General features: G+C 30.8%; 1 protein-coding gene across 1 annotated transcript; it reads right to left on the bottom strand.

Annotated features, from left to right (window-relative positions):
- Positions 1-613: 613 nt before the first annotated feature.
- LOC114377547 (BEL1-like homeodomain protein 8) lies at positions 614-8,043 on the bottom strand. Its single transcript, XM_028336105.1, has 5 exons — positions 7,884-8,043; positions 5,421-6,778; positions 2,650-3,053; positions 2,477-2,537; positions 614-1,603 (listed from the first exon to the last, which is right to left on the bottom strand). The coding sequence occupies exons 2-5, from the start codon at positions 6,702-6,704 to the stop codon at positions 1,049-1,051; spliced, it is 2,304 nt and encodes a 767-aa protein (XP_028191906.1). The 5' UTR covers positions 6,705-6,778; positions 7,884-8,043; the 3' UTR covers positions 614-1,048.
- Between the last annotated feature and the right edge of the window lie 6,490 nt (positions 8,044-14,533).

The following is a 14,533-nucleotide window of genomic DNA, read 5'->3' as shown; positions in this document are numbered from 1 at the left end:
TGTATCTCAAAGTGCATGTTTGGGTCTTCACTTCCCAGCTAAATCTGATTCGGTTACTTTGAACCAAATTCTCAATTTAGGAGATAAGCGTCATACTAATTGTAGTAACTGAGTGTAAATTAAAACAGATAATCGATGGTTAACTTTACACCTGACCGATGGGTTTGAGTAAAGATCAATCTCAGTAAGCACACAAAGCCCAAACTAAGTCTCACTGTATGTACCTTAAATTGAGACAAGCTGAATCTCGATCACCTAAACAAAGTTTTGTTTTCTTCTTCCTATTGTCATAAATTGAAAAACTCGATCGAGTCACGTAAAAATTCATCAACACCATGAACACAAGGTGATCCACAGCCATTAAACAATTTCTCCCAAATCACATATCATTTCATAACCTAGCTATTCATGTTTCACACACAATCACCTCTCTGATATTTACTTTTTAAGGTGGAAGAGAGAAAATTGTTTCCCATCACAGTGAAAATATCTTCCACACCACATTCCTTTTAAAAATAATACAATGCCTCAAAGAAAGTATATCCACCAAAGAGGGGAATGAAAATTGCTATTAGACATGAACGAAAGGAAGAGATAAAGGGGCGAGAACAGGTATAGCAAGAGTTGTAGTAGAATTTACGAGTGTATAAATATTGCTGTTCTTTTCTTTTTTACGTGCCCAAAATTGCGTTGAGTTGAATATTACAGAAATGTGAATGCAAGTATTATATACCTAAACTTAAGTTGTCCTTGCCTTTAACCCCATCTTCTCAAGTTTAACACATTGGCCACTCCTTCCAAATACCCTACGGAAGCCTGCCAATGTTGCAAGGATAGCCACCCAATTTCAGTTCACACGCAATTTCTCTGGCACAAAAGCAAAAATTGGAAGGTAAACAGCTTACACAGTATCCCCCGTTTTCCTTCTCAAGCAAATGTAAACAACTATTTTTTGCCACATTCACTAGAGTATGTTTTCAGCTGCAAAAGGGTCCAAATATTTTTCCTTGACCCTTTATTATTCCTTCCCTCGTAACAAAATATCTAACTAGCCCACAAAGTCATAGATCATATGCCCTCCAAATTGACGCCTAAGCTCCTCCTCTTGTTGCAATTGTTGTTGTTGCACACCTTCAACACCATGCCTAAGACCCAAAGTGAGTGACACTGATCCAAGACCCTCAAGTCCACTTCTTCGGTACGGCATAAACCCCATCACAGTCCCATCCATGCTTGGTGTTGTAGTAGTAATCTGGCAGTCCAGTTTTGACCTCTTCTCTTGATTCCATTGGTCTTCTTCCATTCCAATTTGTTCCTCGTTGCATGCAGAAGAGGATGACCCCATTTCCAAACACTGGAATTGCTTTTCAGGGATTGCATGTGAATGTGATGCATGGGCGCCACCGAACCTGTGAGCAGGTTGGTTATCAGATTTGGGCTGGTTGTTGCTGCCTTCAGAAGCAGAAGCTAACTGGTCATTTTTACTAGAGGTTTGGTGGTGTTGGCGGGCTTCTGTTGTCACGCCTTTTGTTTCGAGCATGTGTATTTCCTCAACCATTGGCTTCCACACGCGGACTCGAGCATTTATGAACCAATTTGATACCTATGTTAATCAGTTACATTGTTATTTCCAGGTTTCTTGCAGTAAAAATTTATACCAGCTAGCTTGGAAAGGATATATATATACCTAATTGCATCAAAATAAGGAGAAATTATTATATACATTGTCAAACACCATCTAATCCCAGTCAATCTCTACATGATCGTGTGTAAAAATTATTACATGGTCTGAGTCGATCTCCACCCGACAACTATATTTTTCAATTTACAAAATAGAACTAATAACATGTCGCAAGGAGATTGGTAGTGACCCCATGGTCCATACACAATAATTTCTCCCAAACTAGTCATATTGAATTATCACATCTCTTAAATGGACTATGTGGGAAAAACTAGACTGCTGGTTTTAACAATGTCAACCATAAAATATGCTTAACTCTCGTGGCAAAAACTAATAAGAACCAAAACAAAACAAAAATCCTTAATGTGGGTTTGGCTAGCTGGCTTCATAATTTATTTTCAAATTCACATTATATGCATACCTCAATTACACATTAGAAGGAACAATGTTTAGATAAGGAAATGGGTGAAAACACAAACATGTTATTATTTCACAAATTCCTACAGAAATTTTGCAAATAAAATGAAAGCCAATGCATATTTATAATCATTAATAAAAACATGTCAGCCTAAAAGCTTGAGAATGAAAAACAAAAAAAGAACAAGTTTCCTAATTAGCTAAATTACAACGTCAAATTTTGATGAGTTAGCAAACATTTGACTAAATATTTGACCCACTTATTGGACCCGCTTAGAAGCAGCCAAAAGAGCATGTCAAATACACAAATTCAATCAAACAAATAGATAAAGGACTATAGACATAATAATGAATTCAAAAGGAGTAGACCCTCCAAACCTGGTTTCGTGATAGACCCGTTTGGGTAGCCAACATGTGTTTATCAGTGTCCGTGGGGTACCTGAAATGAAATTGAACAGCAAAAGAAACCCATAATTTAATCTCCTTTTTCTTCTTTTGGGCAAACAGAAGTTTCATAGTTTCACACTAGGTCACAGAGAAAGAGGACATACGGATGAAGAAAATGCTCAAATAGCCAAGCTTTAAGAATTGCCACTGAGCGTTCTGGTAAGCCCCTCTGGGGCCTCCATACGTGTTGTTGGGGCTCAAGAAAGTTTATGTTAGCTCCTCCAGATTTGTTTTTTTGAAAACTTTGGTCCATGCACCTTAGCCTGGCCATGTTGTTGTCAAATTTACTACCAGTACTTGTGGTTGGTATTGAAAAGTCCTCTCCCAAGACTTCACATGTAAGCTTCAGTTGATCTGAGATTGCATTTTTTAGGCACCTGAAGTGTTTTGACACTGACTTGAGAGCCAAGGAGACGTACGGGGTAGCCAAACTAAGACCTGCCACCGACTCGAATGATTGAACAACCATCTGCATTTGTTGATGGTATTGCTTGTATCTCCTAGTAACCTATCATGACTCAGTGCAACAAAACCAAAACAGCAAGTTTAAAAGCATCTCCATAAATTCTAACTAACAATATTATAATTAAGCACAAGAGAATTGTATTATTCTAAACCCAAAAAATCAGAAACTCATCCCTTAAAAATTTCATAATTATTGGGGAGTTGTAGCAAGCCTTGTAAAGCAATGGTGTACAACACATGATAACAAGATATTTGTATCTTGTTCTAACAACCACAATTATTCAGGAAAAAAAAAATTATTCAATGTGTGCTGAAGTAGATGACAAAAACTAACCACTAATAACCCACCCAATTTGAACAAGTTAATAGCCTGATAGTCCCTCAAACTCTTTTCTTAGCTAGAGACTTCGGAACAAACAAAGTACTTTCGGAAAGTGGAATATATACACAGTTGAAAGGTTATTATCTACAAGTACTGTTTTTGCATATAGACTTAGGATTTATAAACAGCTTATGACAAGAAGCGAATCCCATCCATCTTGAGCAACAAAGCTTATTCCTACTATTAAAACACAGCATGCACTATCTTCCACTGCCTCAAAACTAGAGCAATTTGCAACAGTAAATACCGCAATTTAACGTAACCTATGTATCACCTCTTTCAACAGCTAAATCAAAATGCTACCAAATAAGGTACAAGAAAAAACAGTAAGATCTATCCTGCTTGATGCATTGAGAATTGAGTTGAGAGCAATTTCTTCAGAATATTTATTTCAAAAAATAACAAAAAAGAATGTCTTTAGAGTACATCTGCATCTAAATCAACGCGGGCGTGAACAGGTGAACATGTGTAGATGCACGTGAATGAAAAATAGTATATTTTAAAACTCTTCAGTAAGCAATAATAATTTATTATGTATCAAACGCAATTATTTTGTAGGGAAAGGGTAATTAGCAAGCAAGGAAACAGAGGATGGAATGTTCTCTAATATTCTCTCAAAATATACAAAGAAGGAAAAAAAGCACAAAAAATATCAATGCAAGAGCATTCGAGTCATTTTCATACGATTAACTAGTTCCCTTTACAAAAATGCATTTAATTCCATAATAGTTCCAAATTACGGAGGTAAATTAACTTAATTTGTTTGAGAAAATTACACACACAAAAGAAAAACTTAAAATTACTTCTAATTTCTAATTTTGAAACTATGAACAACTTAACTAGTTAATATATTAAAAAGTTATTAACAAGCAACTATTTATCAACATAGTTCATTATTAATTGGAAAATGTTTACGGAGATTTTCATTGTTGTGACTTCATATTTTTATGGATATGATTATAGATTGAGTCCAGCAAATTAACAAACTTGACTCCTAAAAATGACAAGATATTCAATTAACAAGCAAATATGAGAATATCTATATTTGTACCAAGAAGAGAACAATTATGAGAATATGAATTAATCACTGAACGAGGAAAGAATAACATGACAAATGACATACATATTACTCCACAGTCCACACAATGGAATCTTACACAGAAACAAAAAACAGTAATAACAGGAAGCTCAAAAAGGATCTATTCATCATTCCACAAGAATGTTCTCAACTAATTCAAATTAAATTAAAATATCAAAACTCAAATACTATATGACACCGTCAACGCAAATACTATATGAACACATACCAAAATCAATTCAAATGGGTATTGGACCTTGTCAGTTAACTTCCACTCTTCTTTTTAAGGTGCGGGGCAAGCCACTCTTTCGGTAGTAAATAAATTACACCCCGGAACAATGAAAATTGAAAAACAAAGCAAAAGAACGAGAGCAACAATAACAAAGACACAACAAAAGAAAATTAGAAAGTAAAAAATCAAAACTTAATTTGACCAGAGCTTCTTGAGGAAAGGAAAACAACAGCATTAGCCGAAACCAAAATGTCAAAAGAACAACAGCATTATTACCAACAATTAGGAATATAATATTTTGCATATACCAACAATTCAAACCAATAAGAATAAGAAAACAACAAGCTATAAAATTAGAGACACGTCGAAATTAACTAACTATCCAATTCAACAAAACACACAAATATGCAATTTCATTTTTTTCCCCATATTCTCAGGACGTGAAACCTAGTTGTATACATCTTTGCAACCTAACTTTTCAAGAGCTTTGCATCCACAGTAACCGACACACCAAAAATGACTTCTTGTTGCACACGGAAGTTTTAAAGCATTTGGCCTTTTTTCACCTATGTTACTCGAGTAAAAATCACTGGCAGACATTAAGCCATATACCAAAAACACACTAGACAAAAAAGTAAAATAAATCATAAACAGACCAGAAGGGTTACTATTATATATACTACATGAGCAGTGTGAAAAAAAAAAAAAAAACACCAACCTCCTCTTGCATGTACAATAGTTTTGCCTTGTTCTTTTGGCACTCTGGTCGAGAAGAAAGACAAAAGCTACTCGCGGCTCCGCCATCAGCGCTATTATTATTATTATTATTATTATTATTATTATTATTATTATTGTTGTTGTTTTCGATTGAACAATACAACACAGAGGATGAAGCACCCGAATTGCCACCACCTTTTGCAGCACTTTCATCAACATTAAGAGCAGTAGCACAAGTAGAAGCAGAACTGACATCTCGAGAGACCCACTCTGGAACATCACAAATCCCTCTCTTTGCAAATTTTGAACCAGATTGACAGCACCATTCATCTAACAGCTGTTGGCACGGCCTCAAGAACCTTGAACTCTTCAAAATCGTGGCGTAACCAGTGAAAGGACCGAGAGGGCCAACATTTCGATAAACAGTGTTGTTGTTGTTGTTTGAAAGCGCATTCAGCTTCATGGTCGAGGAGGGTGATTTCACAACAGACCCTTCATCAAAACAAGGCTTGGATTGTTGTTGTTTTGAATTTGATGAGAGCGACAATGATAGACCCTGATGAGTATGATTCCTGTCATGTAACTGTTCATCGTTATTAATCTTCTTGAAACCCAATGGAATATTATTATTATTATGTGTCCATAAATTAGCACCCCCAATGCGTAACTCGTTGTTTCCATAATGAAGCACAGATTCACCATGATGATTATTCCCTCCCCAAACGCCATAAGCCATGTCCTGCAAGGCATTATGGTAAATTGGAGACGAAGAAGATGAAGAAGGAGGGTATTGCATTTCACCAAACTGCTTCTGAATTTCTCTATTGGCCATTTCACTCGAAACATTGTTATTGAGCTCAGAAGAGTAAAGGGAGTTGTTGCTGTTGTTGTTGTTGCTGCTGCTGCTGTTGTTATAATTCAACATCCAACTAGCACCCAAGTTGCGTGGTTCACATTGTTGCTCCTTTGGGGATGATGAATGAGGGAACGAAGTTGAACCATACTGAACCATCATAAGCTCTTGACACTCCAAAGGGTTTCTAGGAGCAGATAAAGGGTTTGGAAAAGTGATCATTTCCGATGAATAAAGTGCTTCATCAAGCATGTTGCCATTTCGAACGCTTCTTACTTGAAGAAGATCCAAGTTGAACCCTGGTTGTAACGACAACTGTTCTAGGTTGTTGGGGAACTCTTGCAAGTGTTGTTGTTGGGAACTGTTTTGGATCCTCAATTTGTCGCGCCGAAGTTGCTGCGCAACATGCAATTCGGGCCTTAAGCTGCTCATTCCAACCACCTAATTCCACCACTCCCAAACAATGCCTTAACGATCACCCAGGAAGCCCCATCACAAGTGAATATCTGCATCACGCATAAGAGAGAGAGAAAACAACGAAATTAGAAACAAAAAAAAAATACTAATAATAGTAAAAAAAAAACCCTCTCCTGCATCGAGGCACAACCATCACCACCTTATTTGTCACGAGTACATATAGTTTAATAATAATAATAATAATAATAATAATAATAATAATAGTTTTTATTAACATAATTTCGACGCAAAATTGAAATTAAACTAAAATTATACTACAGACACGCTGCAGCAAATTAGGTTCAAACTTCAAACACGAAATATTTACAAGAATATCATGAAAGAAGAAGAAAAAAAGTGTTAATGAAGAACCCGATTGACATAGAGCTTCGTTTTCGTTTAGTTGTACTAGGAGAAGAGGTAGAGTTGATTAATTTATTATTATTCAATAATATCGTGAAATTAATTAATAAAGCTACTTGTGCTTGTTTTTGTGCAAAAACAAAAGAAAGCACGAGAGATAGCAAGCTTCTAACTATTCCAACCACCAAAACCGAACAGTGCAACCAACACCCTCCCAATCTATGTGTCGGTAAGATTGAAGACGAAGCACCCACTCACATAATATAACTCACCCAACCCGTAAAACCTAAGCAAGTACCCCAAAAAAAAAAAACAAGAACAAGTTAAAGCTCTCACGGGATACGTAAAAGCACACCAGCTAGTGAAACCCTAGCTTTTGATCCACCCCTCCAACTCCAACGGATCTAGTAGGCGTCCAAGTTCCAACAACTCACAACTTCCTTTAAAAAAAGGTAACAAAAGCTTAAGAAGGAAACACCTTGAGAGTGGTGCATACGCTGAAACTAAACAAGGAACAAGAAACAAGAAACACGAGCATGTTTTTTTTTCGACAAATATTAGCCATTAATTATTAGTTTTTTTGTTTGCAGTGATCGAAATCACGATATTTTCCACTTCTCTTCTCCTTTAATCACCCAATTCACTTTATATCTCAAGAAACACAAGCACCTTGAATTTATTTATAGGAAAAGAAAACTACTTACAAAATAATAATAAGGAAAGAATAAGAAAGAAGATTATGTGTGCAAGTGTGGTGGTGAACGAGATAGCATAGTGGGTAGTTTATATTACCGTAGGTGCGATCGAAAAGAGGGGTTGATGAGATTTGGTGGGGAGTGTGAAGATTCCGGTTGAGAAGGTGGTTTTGTTGTTGGTGTTGGTTTGGAATGGGAAGTGAGAAGAAGGGTGAATGAAGCTAAGCAGTGCTACAATGATTGCAAAAGCGATTATGGGCCGTTACATTTAACGTCTAAATTCAACATAAAGTCACTATATTTTTTTATTTATTATTTAATTTAATTTTATATTTTTATTTACTTTTTAGGTTTGAAACTTCAGCGAATGCGAAGAAAAAATATCATAATGTGTGACGCTGGTCTCGTGACTCGTGAGTGGGGTGAAACTCCAACATTTGTGGTCCGTTCTTCTCTCCCTCTTCGTTCCACAGCTTCTTCCTTTTGTCCTTTTTGTTTCTTCGTATTTCCGATTCTGTCACTGTCTCCTCCTCGACCCTCCTAAACCAGAAAATTTGTGGCAACAACAACAACAACATATGAAACATGTATGTATGTAGATATCTTATCTAGGAACGAATGAAATAAAATAACAGTTCGTTCGTTCGTTGTTTCAATAATGGCTTGTAACTATTATCCATAAACTTTAACCTCACTTTTTGGGTTAAAAGTAAGTTATGCAATAATAAAATCCTAAAAAGGAGAGAGGAGTTTTCACTCTGGAAAGGATGGATTTTCCTTTGATCTGGACATACAAATGGAGAGACTAACAAAACAGATATTCAAACCTTGTCTTGTCCCAAACTCTTCACAACCCACACTTTAATTACGACGTAGGTGTAAATTGAAAAACTTTATGAAAACTTATAAAATCTTAAACAGTCAAAAATAACCTTTTATCTTCGATCTCCTACCTAACGTGGGGCCAACATTTTCAAACCAAGAGAGAAAATCTGCAAAATCTATACGCATGCTCCAAAATAAGAAAGTCAATCGAGGGCATTTTTTTTAAAGTAATCAAGCCCATATATTTAAAAAATGACATTTTTTTTCCAGAGATTAATCTTTCTTTTTCAAAAGTTGTCAAGAAAATGAATGGTCATTTGTAGAAATAAATTAATCGAATCATATATTAAAAGGTGCTGTACCTCTGCCGAGTGTCCGTTTTCACCATATACATGCATAAAGAGAGAGACTTGAACAAGATCATTAAATACTATATTTATTAAATGTAATATATGAAATGTTGTGATTTTTAAATATATAAAAGTATTCAATATTGCAGTAAAAAATTCAATATTGATAATTTTAAATGTAATTTATATTTATGAAGTTAATTAAAACAAAATTTATAAAAATATAAATAAATTTAAAAGTAATTTTAAAATTAAAATAATTTATAGAATGTAACAAATTCGTACGCAGTGGATAAATAAAGTTGTTACTACGGATTTGTGACGCAAAACATGAGGTTGAAAATTTTGCAATTTATTTGGCAAAATTTTTGGCATTTTTCGACTCTAATTCAGGGTACAAAAGTAAGTTTAAAAATTTTGCAAACGTAAAAGTGAAAATAAGATGATTTAAAATTATATACATTTTTTAGGGGGAAAATTATATACATAAATACTCACCCACACATATTGTTCAAGTTTATCACGTTTTTTAATTTTGTTTTTCTAAATAGAAAATTAATGGAGACATATCTTTGATTTCTAAAATAAATAAATGGTCCTTAGATCTTGATAAATAAATAAAAAAATCAAAAGGAAAAACAAAAGAAAGTAATTATAAAGCTAGAATATAAAATTATTAATAATATGTCTTATACTATGTACTTTTTTGCAAAATATCTATATGTAGACGTGCATTATTGTGAGACTAGCCTTTCAAGCCTACGGTCTACGGTGATTAGGTGGCTATTCCAGTAGTCAGCTTCTTCAAGATTTGCACTTTTGTTGTAGCTTTGTACTATACTGATACCCCAATTACTCACCTCCCTCTATTCTCCATGTTACGGAAAAATTACCCATTCAAACTGTAATATACTGTAACCACTAGGAAGTTATATTAAATATGGCCAAATTTAATTAAGACTATCTGTCTCTCTTACTCTATTAATACATCCTTTTATTTCATTTGTGAAAAATGCATAAAGAAAATATAACGTTAAAATATCTTCATATCTTCTTTTTTTTTTTAATTTGGTATATAAGATAATATAAAAGTGAAAAATAGTTTGTTCTTTAAAATTACTTACATTTTGAAATAGAAATAGTAAAATTTATATAAACTCAATTTTTGTTTTCATGTTTATATAAACATGTTCAATATATAATGATGTGTTTTCATGTATGTTTTCTTTATAAAAATGAGGTACTAGTCTTAAATAATTTTGCATTACTATAAAATTCCGTAAATATGATTGATATGAAAAGAACTTTTCAATTTAATGATTTGTTTTAAGATAAAATTATTTCATTGAAAGTTTTTTTTTTTTTACCAAATTTAAATGAAAGTTACTAAATAGTATAATAAATTGTACAAATTATATTTATGTAATAATTAGTTTAAACTTTACTAACCAGTGTCTGTCAAAAAAAAAAAAAAACTTTACTAGCTAGTGTAATTTACTGTTGCATACGAGGATAATGATAATGAAATTTGAATTTTTCAACTTTGGCATAAGCTATTTAAACTCTTTTCTTTGTTAGTTCAATCTCGGTGGATTTTTCAAAAAAAAAATATAATTTTAACTTTAAAAATACTATAAGATAATTACAGGTACATGAACGTTCTATAAGTACACAGTAACACTGTGTTAGTTAATCATTATTAATTAGTTCAGTAACGGTGTCAGATTTTTATTTTCTACTTACACATTTTATCATATAAGTCTAATTTTATAAATTTTATCACTTAAAATTTTAATTTTTGAATATATTATTGATACATGCTTGTAAAACAACATCAGTTCATTATCAACAGAATGACAAAGTGTGCAAAATTAAAAAGCTGGGTGATAAATTTGTGAAAAATAAACTTATATGAGAAAATGCACGAAAATTAAAAACTTTAAGCCATGAGATTTGTGGAAAAAAAAATTAAGAGATAAAATTTATAAAATAATAGTAATTAAATGATAAAATTTAAAATTTATTTTTTTTAAATAATTATTTTAATTTCTAAATATATAAATTAATAACAATTTAATCCGTAGAAAAACAAAAATTCCATTTATGAATATGCAAAAGTTATAATAGTTATATTATGTTATAAAATAAATGATAAATTAATTGTTAAATTTTAAATCTCAATGTCTAATTGTATATGAGATAAAATCATCACACTCTTACACATTTGAAAAATAAATCAAAATTTTTATTTTTTTCAAATATTAATCCATCACTAATTTATATATTTAAAGAATAAAATTATTTTTTTATTGGTGCTAAAGAATTTTAACTCAGAAAAGTTTGAACTCAGAACTATTCTCCCACGTCCTGGCCATTCATTTTCCGTGAACAAACAAACGTTGTCTTATCCCTCATGTACGGTCAGTGTCTTTTGATTCTGTCACCGTGGGCTCTTTCTTCCTCCTCATGCTTCACCACCAAAATACCAACTTTTCTTTTTAGAAAACGGAACAAGTTTCCACGACATTTACTTATTATTACTACCATACTATTTGTTTTTGTTGCTATATATAACATTTTTAAGATTCAAGTTGAATTTAAAAAATATAATGATTTATATATATATATATATATATATATATATATATATATAAAACTTGATCATTCAAACGAAATTAATCCAATTCTAATTGGATTGATTTAAATCAGATAGGTTAAAAATGTTTTCAAAATATAAACCAAACTAAAGAACTTAATAGAGACTTTTATTTTTATTTTATTTCAGTCTATATTTCCGTTTTTCTTTCTATTTTTATTCACCGTATTTCACCTATTTTTTCTTCTTCTTACCAAACAAACTTGTGAGGTAAATAAATTTAGAGGAAATAAATTACAAATGTAATAAATGAAATAACATAAAATAAGATTGAAATATAAAGAGAATAGACTAAAACTAAAATGAAACAATAATGGATATATTTTATAATTTTTCTAAACTTTATTTAGGATCTTAAATAACATAATCTATATTCTCTTAAAATAGTTTGAATAATTCTGTTAATACCAAATAAAAAAATCATATATCTCAAAATTATAGCATTATCATATTTGCGTAATTAAAATGTGTTTTTAATTACGTAAATATGATAATGCTATAATTTTGAGATATACGATTTTTGTAATATATCGGTAAGTCTCCCAATTTTTTAGTTTTTAAATAGATCTTTAAAGTTTAAACTAAAGTAATAATATGTAATCGTGTCATTAAAATTAGTAAAATTTTCATAATTTTTTTTTATTTCAGGTCATCATAAACTAACTTTAGAAATCTAATTGCGAAAATTGTAAAAGATAAAAAAATCAATCATAAACTTTTAAGTTTAATTACAAACTACAAAAATTTCAAAAAAAAGAAAAAGAGAAGAAACCTACCAACATATTAAATCTGTTTCTTTTTATGGATAGATATTTAATGTTAAGTGTTTAAGAGTTTGATCTGACCTTTTAATGTATGTGTATGAAAAAATATAATTTATAAGTAATCAAAGGCAATATTTCAATTAGTTTTAGTTTTTTTATTAGTTAAAAAAATTATCTAGTAGTTTTAAATTTTGTTTAAAACATTATATTCTACTTTTTCTCTTTTTATAATTTTTATATTTATATTCAGTATATTTATCTAATTTCTTAATTATTTTTTTAAAATAATATTTTGTTATTTTATAATTTTTAATTATTTCAAAAATTAATTTAATTGCATTTTTATAATTTAATAAATTAATTTTTAATTATCAATTAATTTTTGAACTTTTAACTAATTTTTTTAATAATTTGCCGAACATAGTCCAACTCATAAATAATTTTGACTAATGTTGAAAACTGACATACCTATTAAACAAGTTTAGAAGTTTTTGTAAAATTTCTTTAAAAAAAGTAGTTTTGCAAAATCTTTTTAATGCATACGGTACTTTTTTATACGTTTAATATTAATTATACTTTTTATTCAATATTTTTGTTAAAAATTAAAAATATTTATGAAAAAAAAATTAATTATTTATTTAATTATTATTCTTTTTAAACTTATCTATTTTAGTTTTTATATTTAATAAGTAGATTTTTTAATCCTAAAATTTATATTTTAATTTTTGAAAGTGTATGTCCTTAAATTTTTTTAACTCCGTTAAAGAATTATAAATTATATAAAAACTAAAAGTAATTAAACCCAATAAAAATTACTGCATTTGTTTTTCTACAGTTAAGATGATTCAAGAAGGGGATTATAAAGTACTACTCTCTGTATAAGTTACAGTAATATTTTAAGAAAATGAAAATGATTAATTACGCTGTGTCAGTAACAAATCCCAAGGTTTTAATTATAGTAATAACTCAGTGATTTTCATGATTGAGGCTTAGAAATCCACAAATATAGCTGACATAATGTTCAATCAGTATCCAGTGACTAATAGTAATCATTGCGGTAACCGCAAAGCACGAGGGAAACGGAGTGAAGAGGGTTAAGAATAGTGTGACCGGCTTTTCAATTTATCGGTAAATGGAGATATGATCACTGCCGTTAACCAAAAGATCTGCTGCAGACAGGTGCAGGATGAATGGTTCGACCCCCAAAACCACAACTAAACAGAAAAAATTAAAATAATAATAATAAACAATGACTGTGACAGACAGGGTATAATCCACAGTTGACGTAAGCTTCAGTTGCTGCCTCGTATGGTGAATTGAACTGAACGTGTTAGTAATTAGTACTGTATTATTTTTTCTTCTTTTCTTAATTCATGCATAGAATCTCATACCTGTAATAAATAAAATACATGTATATATGTGCACACTAGCAGCACTGCACCATGCAAGGTACTGTACATTTTACAGTGTTTTTCTATTTTTTTAAAGAAAATAAAATTGTAATGTTACGATTATTTTATTTTTAAATTAACATCTTACTTTAAAAAAAATTAATTTTATGCGGGGCAGAGTTAATATTTATTATTTTAAAATACCAACAAAAAAAATTATGTTGTAGATTGCAGATATATATATATATATATATATATATATATATATTTAAAAAACATATTTAGGTTATATCTGAAATTAATAAAGCTTAAATATTATAAATGGATAAAATTAACTGATTTTGTTTTTGTCCTATTGGATAGAGGAAAGAAAAATGTGATAGATAAAAATAAAAGAGTTGTGTAAAAATAAGTAAAAATAAAAATATTTGATTGAAGAAAAATAAAAAAAAATAGAAAAAGAGATAAAGAGATAGAGTGAAGATAAGTACCAATTATAAAATCATTTTTCCTCTAACACTCACAAGCTTTACTTCGGAATGTGTATTTTTCCATTTAAACGCATTAGAATTCGTGCAACCAAAATTTTAAAGGAGTTTCCAAACATGTACTTAATCAGCTCAATGGATCTAGGTCTAATTAGAGGTCCCTTAACAAATGAAACACCAAGTACTAGCTGAGAAGAAGGAAGAATATATTTAGTTACCCTGAAGAAGGCCTTACAATGACTAGGTAAGGTATTTTGTAACAAAAACTCATTT

Source organism: Glycine soja, chromosome 11 (assembly GCF_004193775.1).
Source record: "Glycine soja cultivar W05 chromosome 11, ASM419377v2, whole genome shotgun sequence".
Classification (NCBI taxonomy): Eukaryota; Viridiplantae; Streptophyta; class Magnoliopsida; order Fabales; family Fabaceae; genus Glycine; species Glycine soja.
Note: the sequence above shows the minus strand (reverse complement) of the source record. Positions and strands in the feature narration are given on the sequence as shown.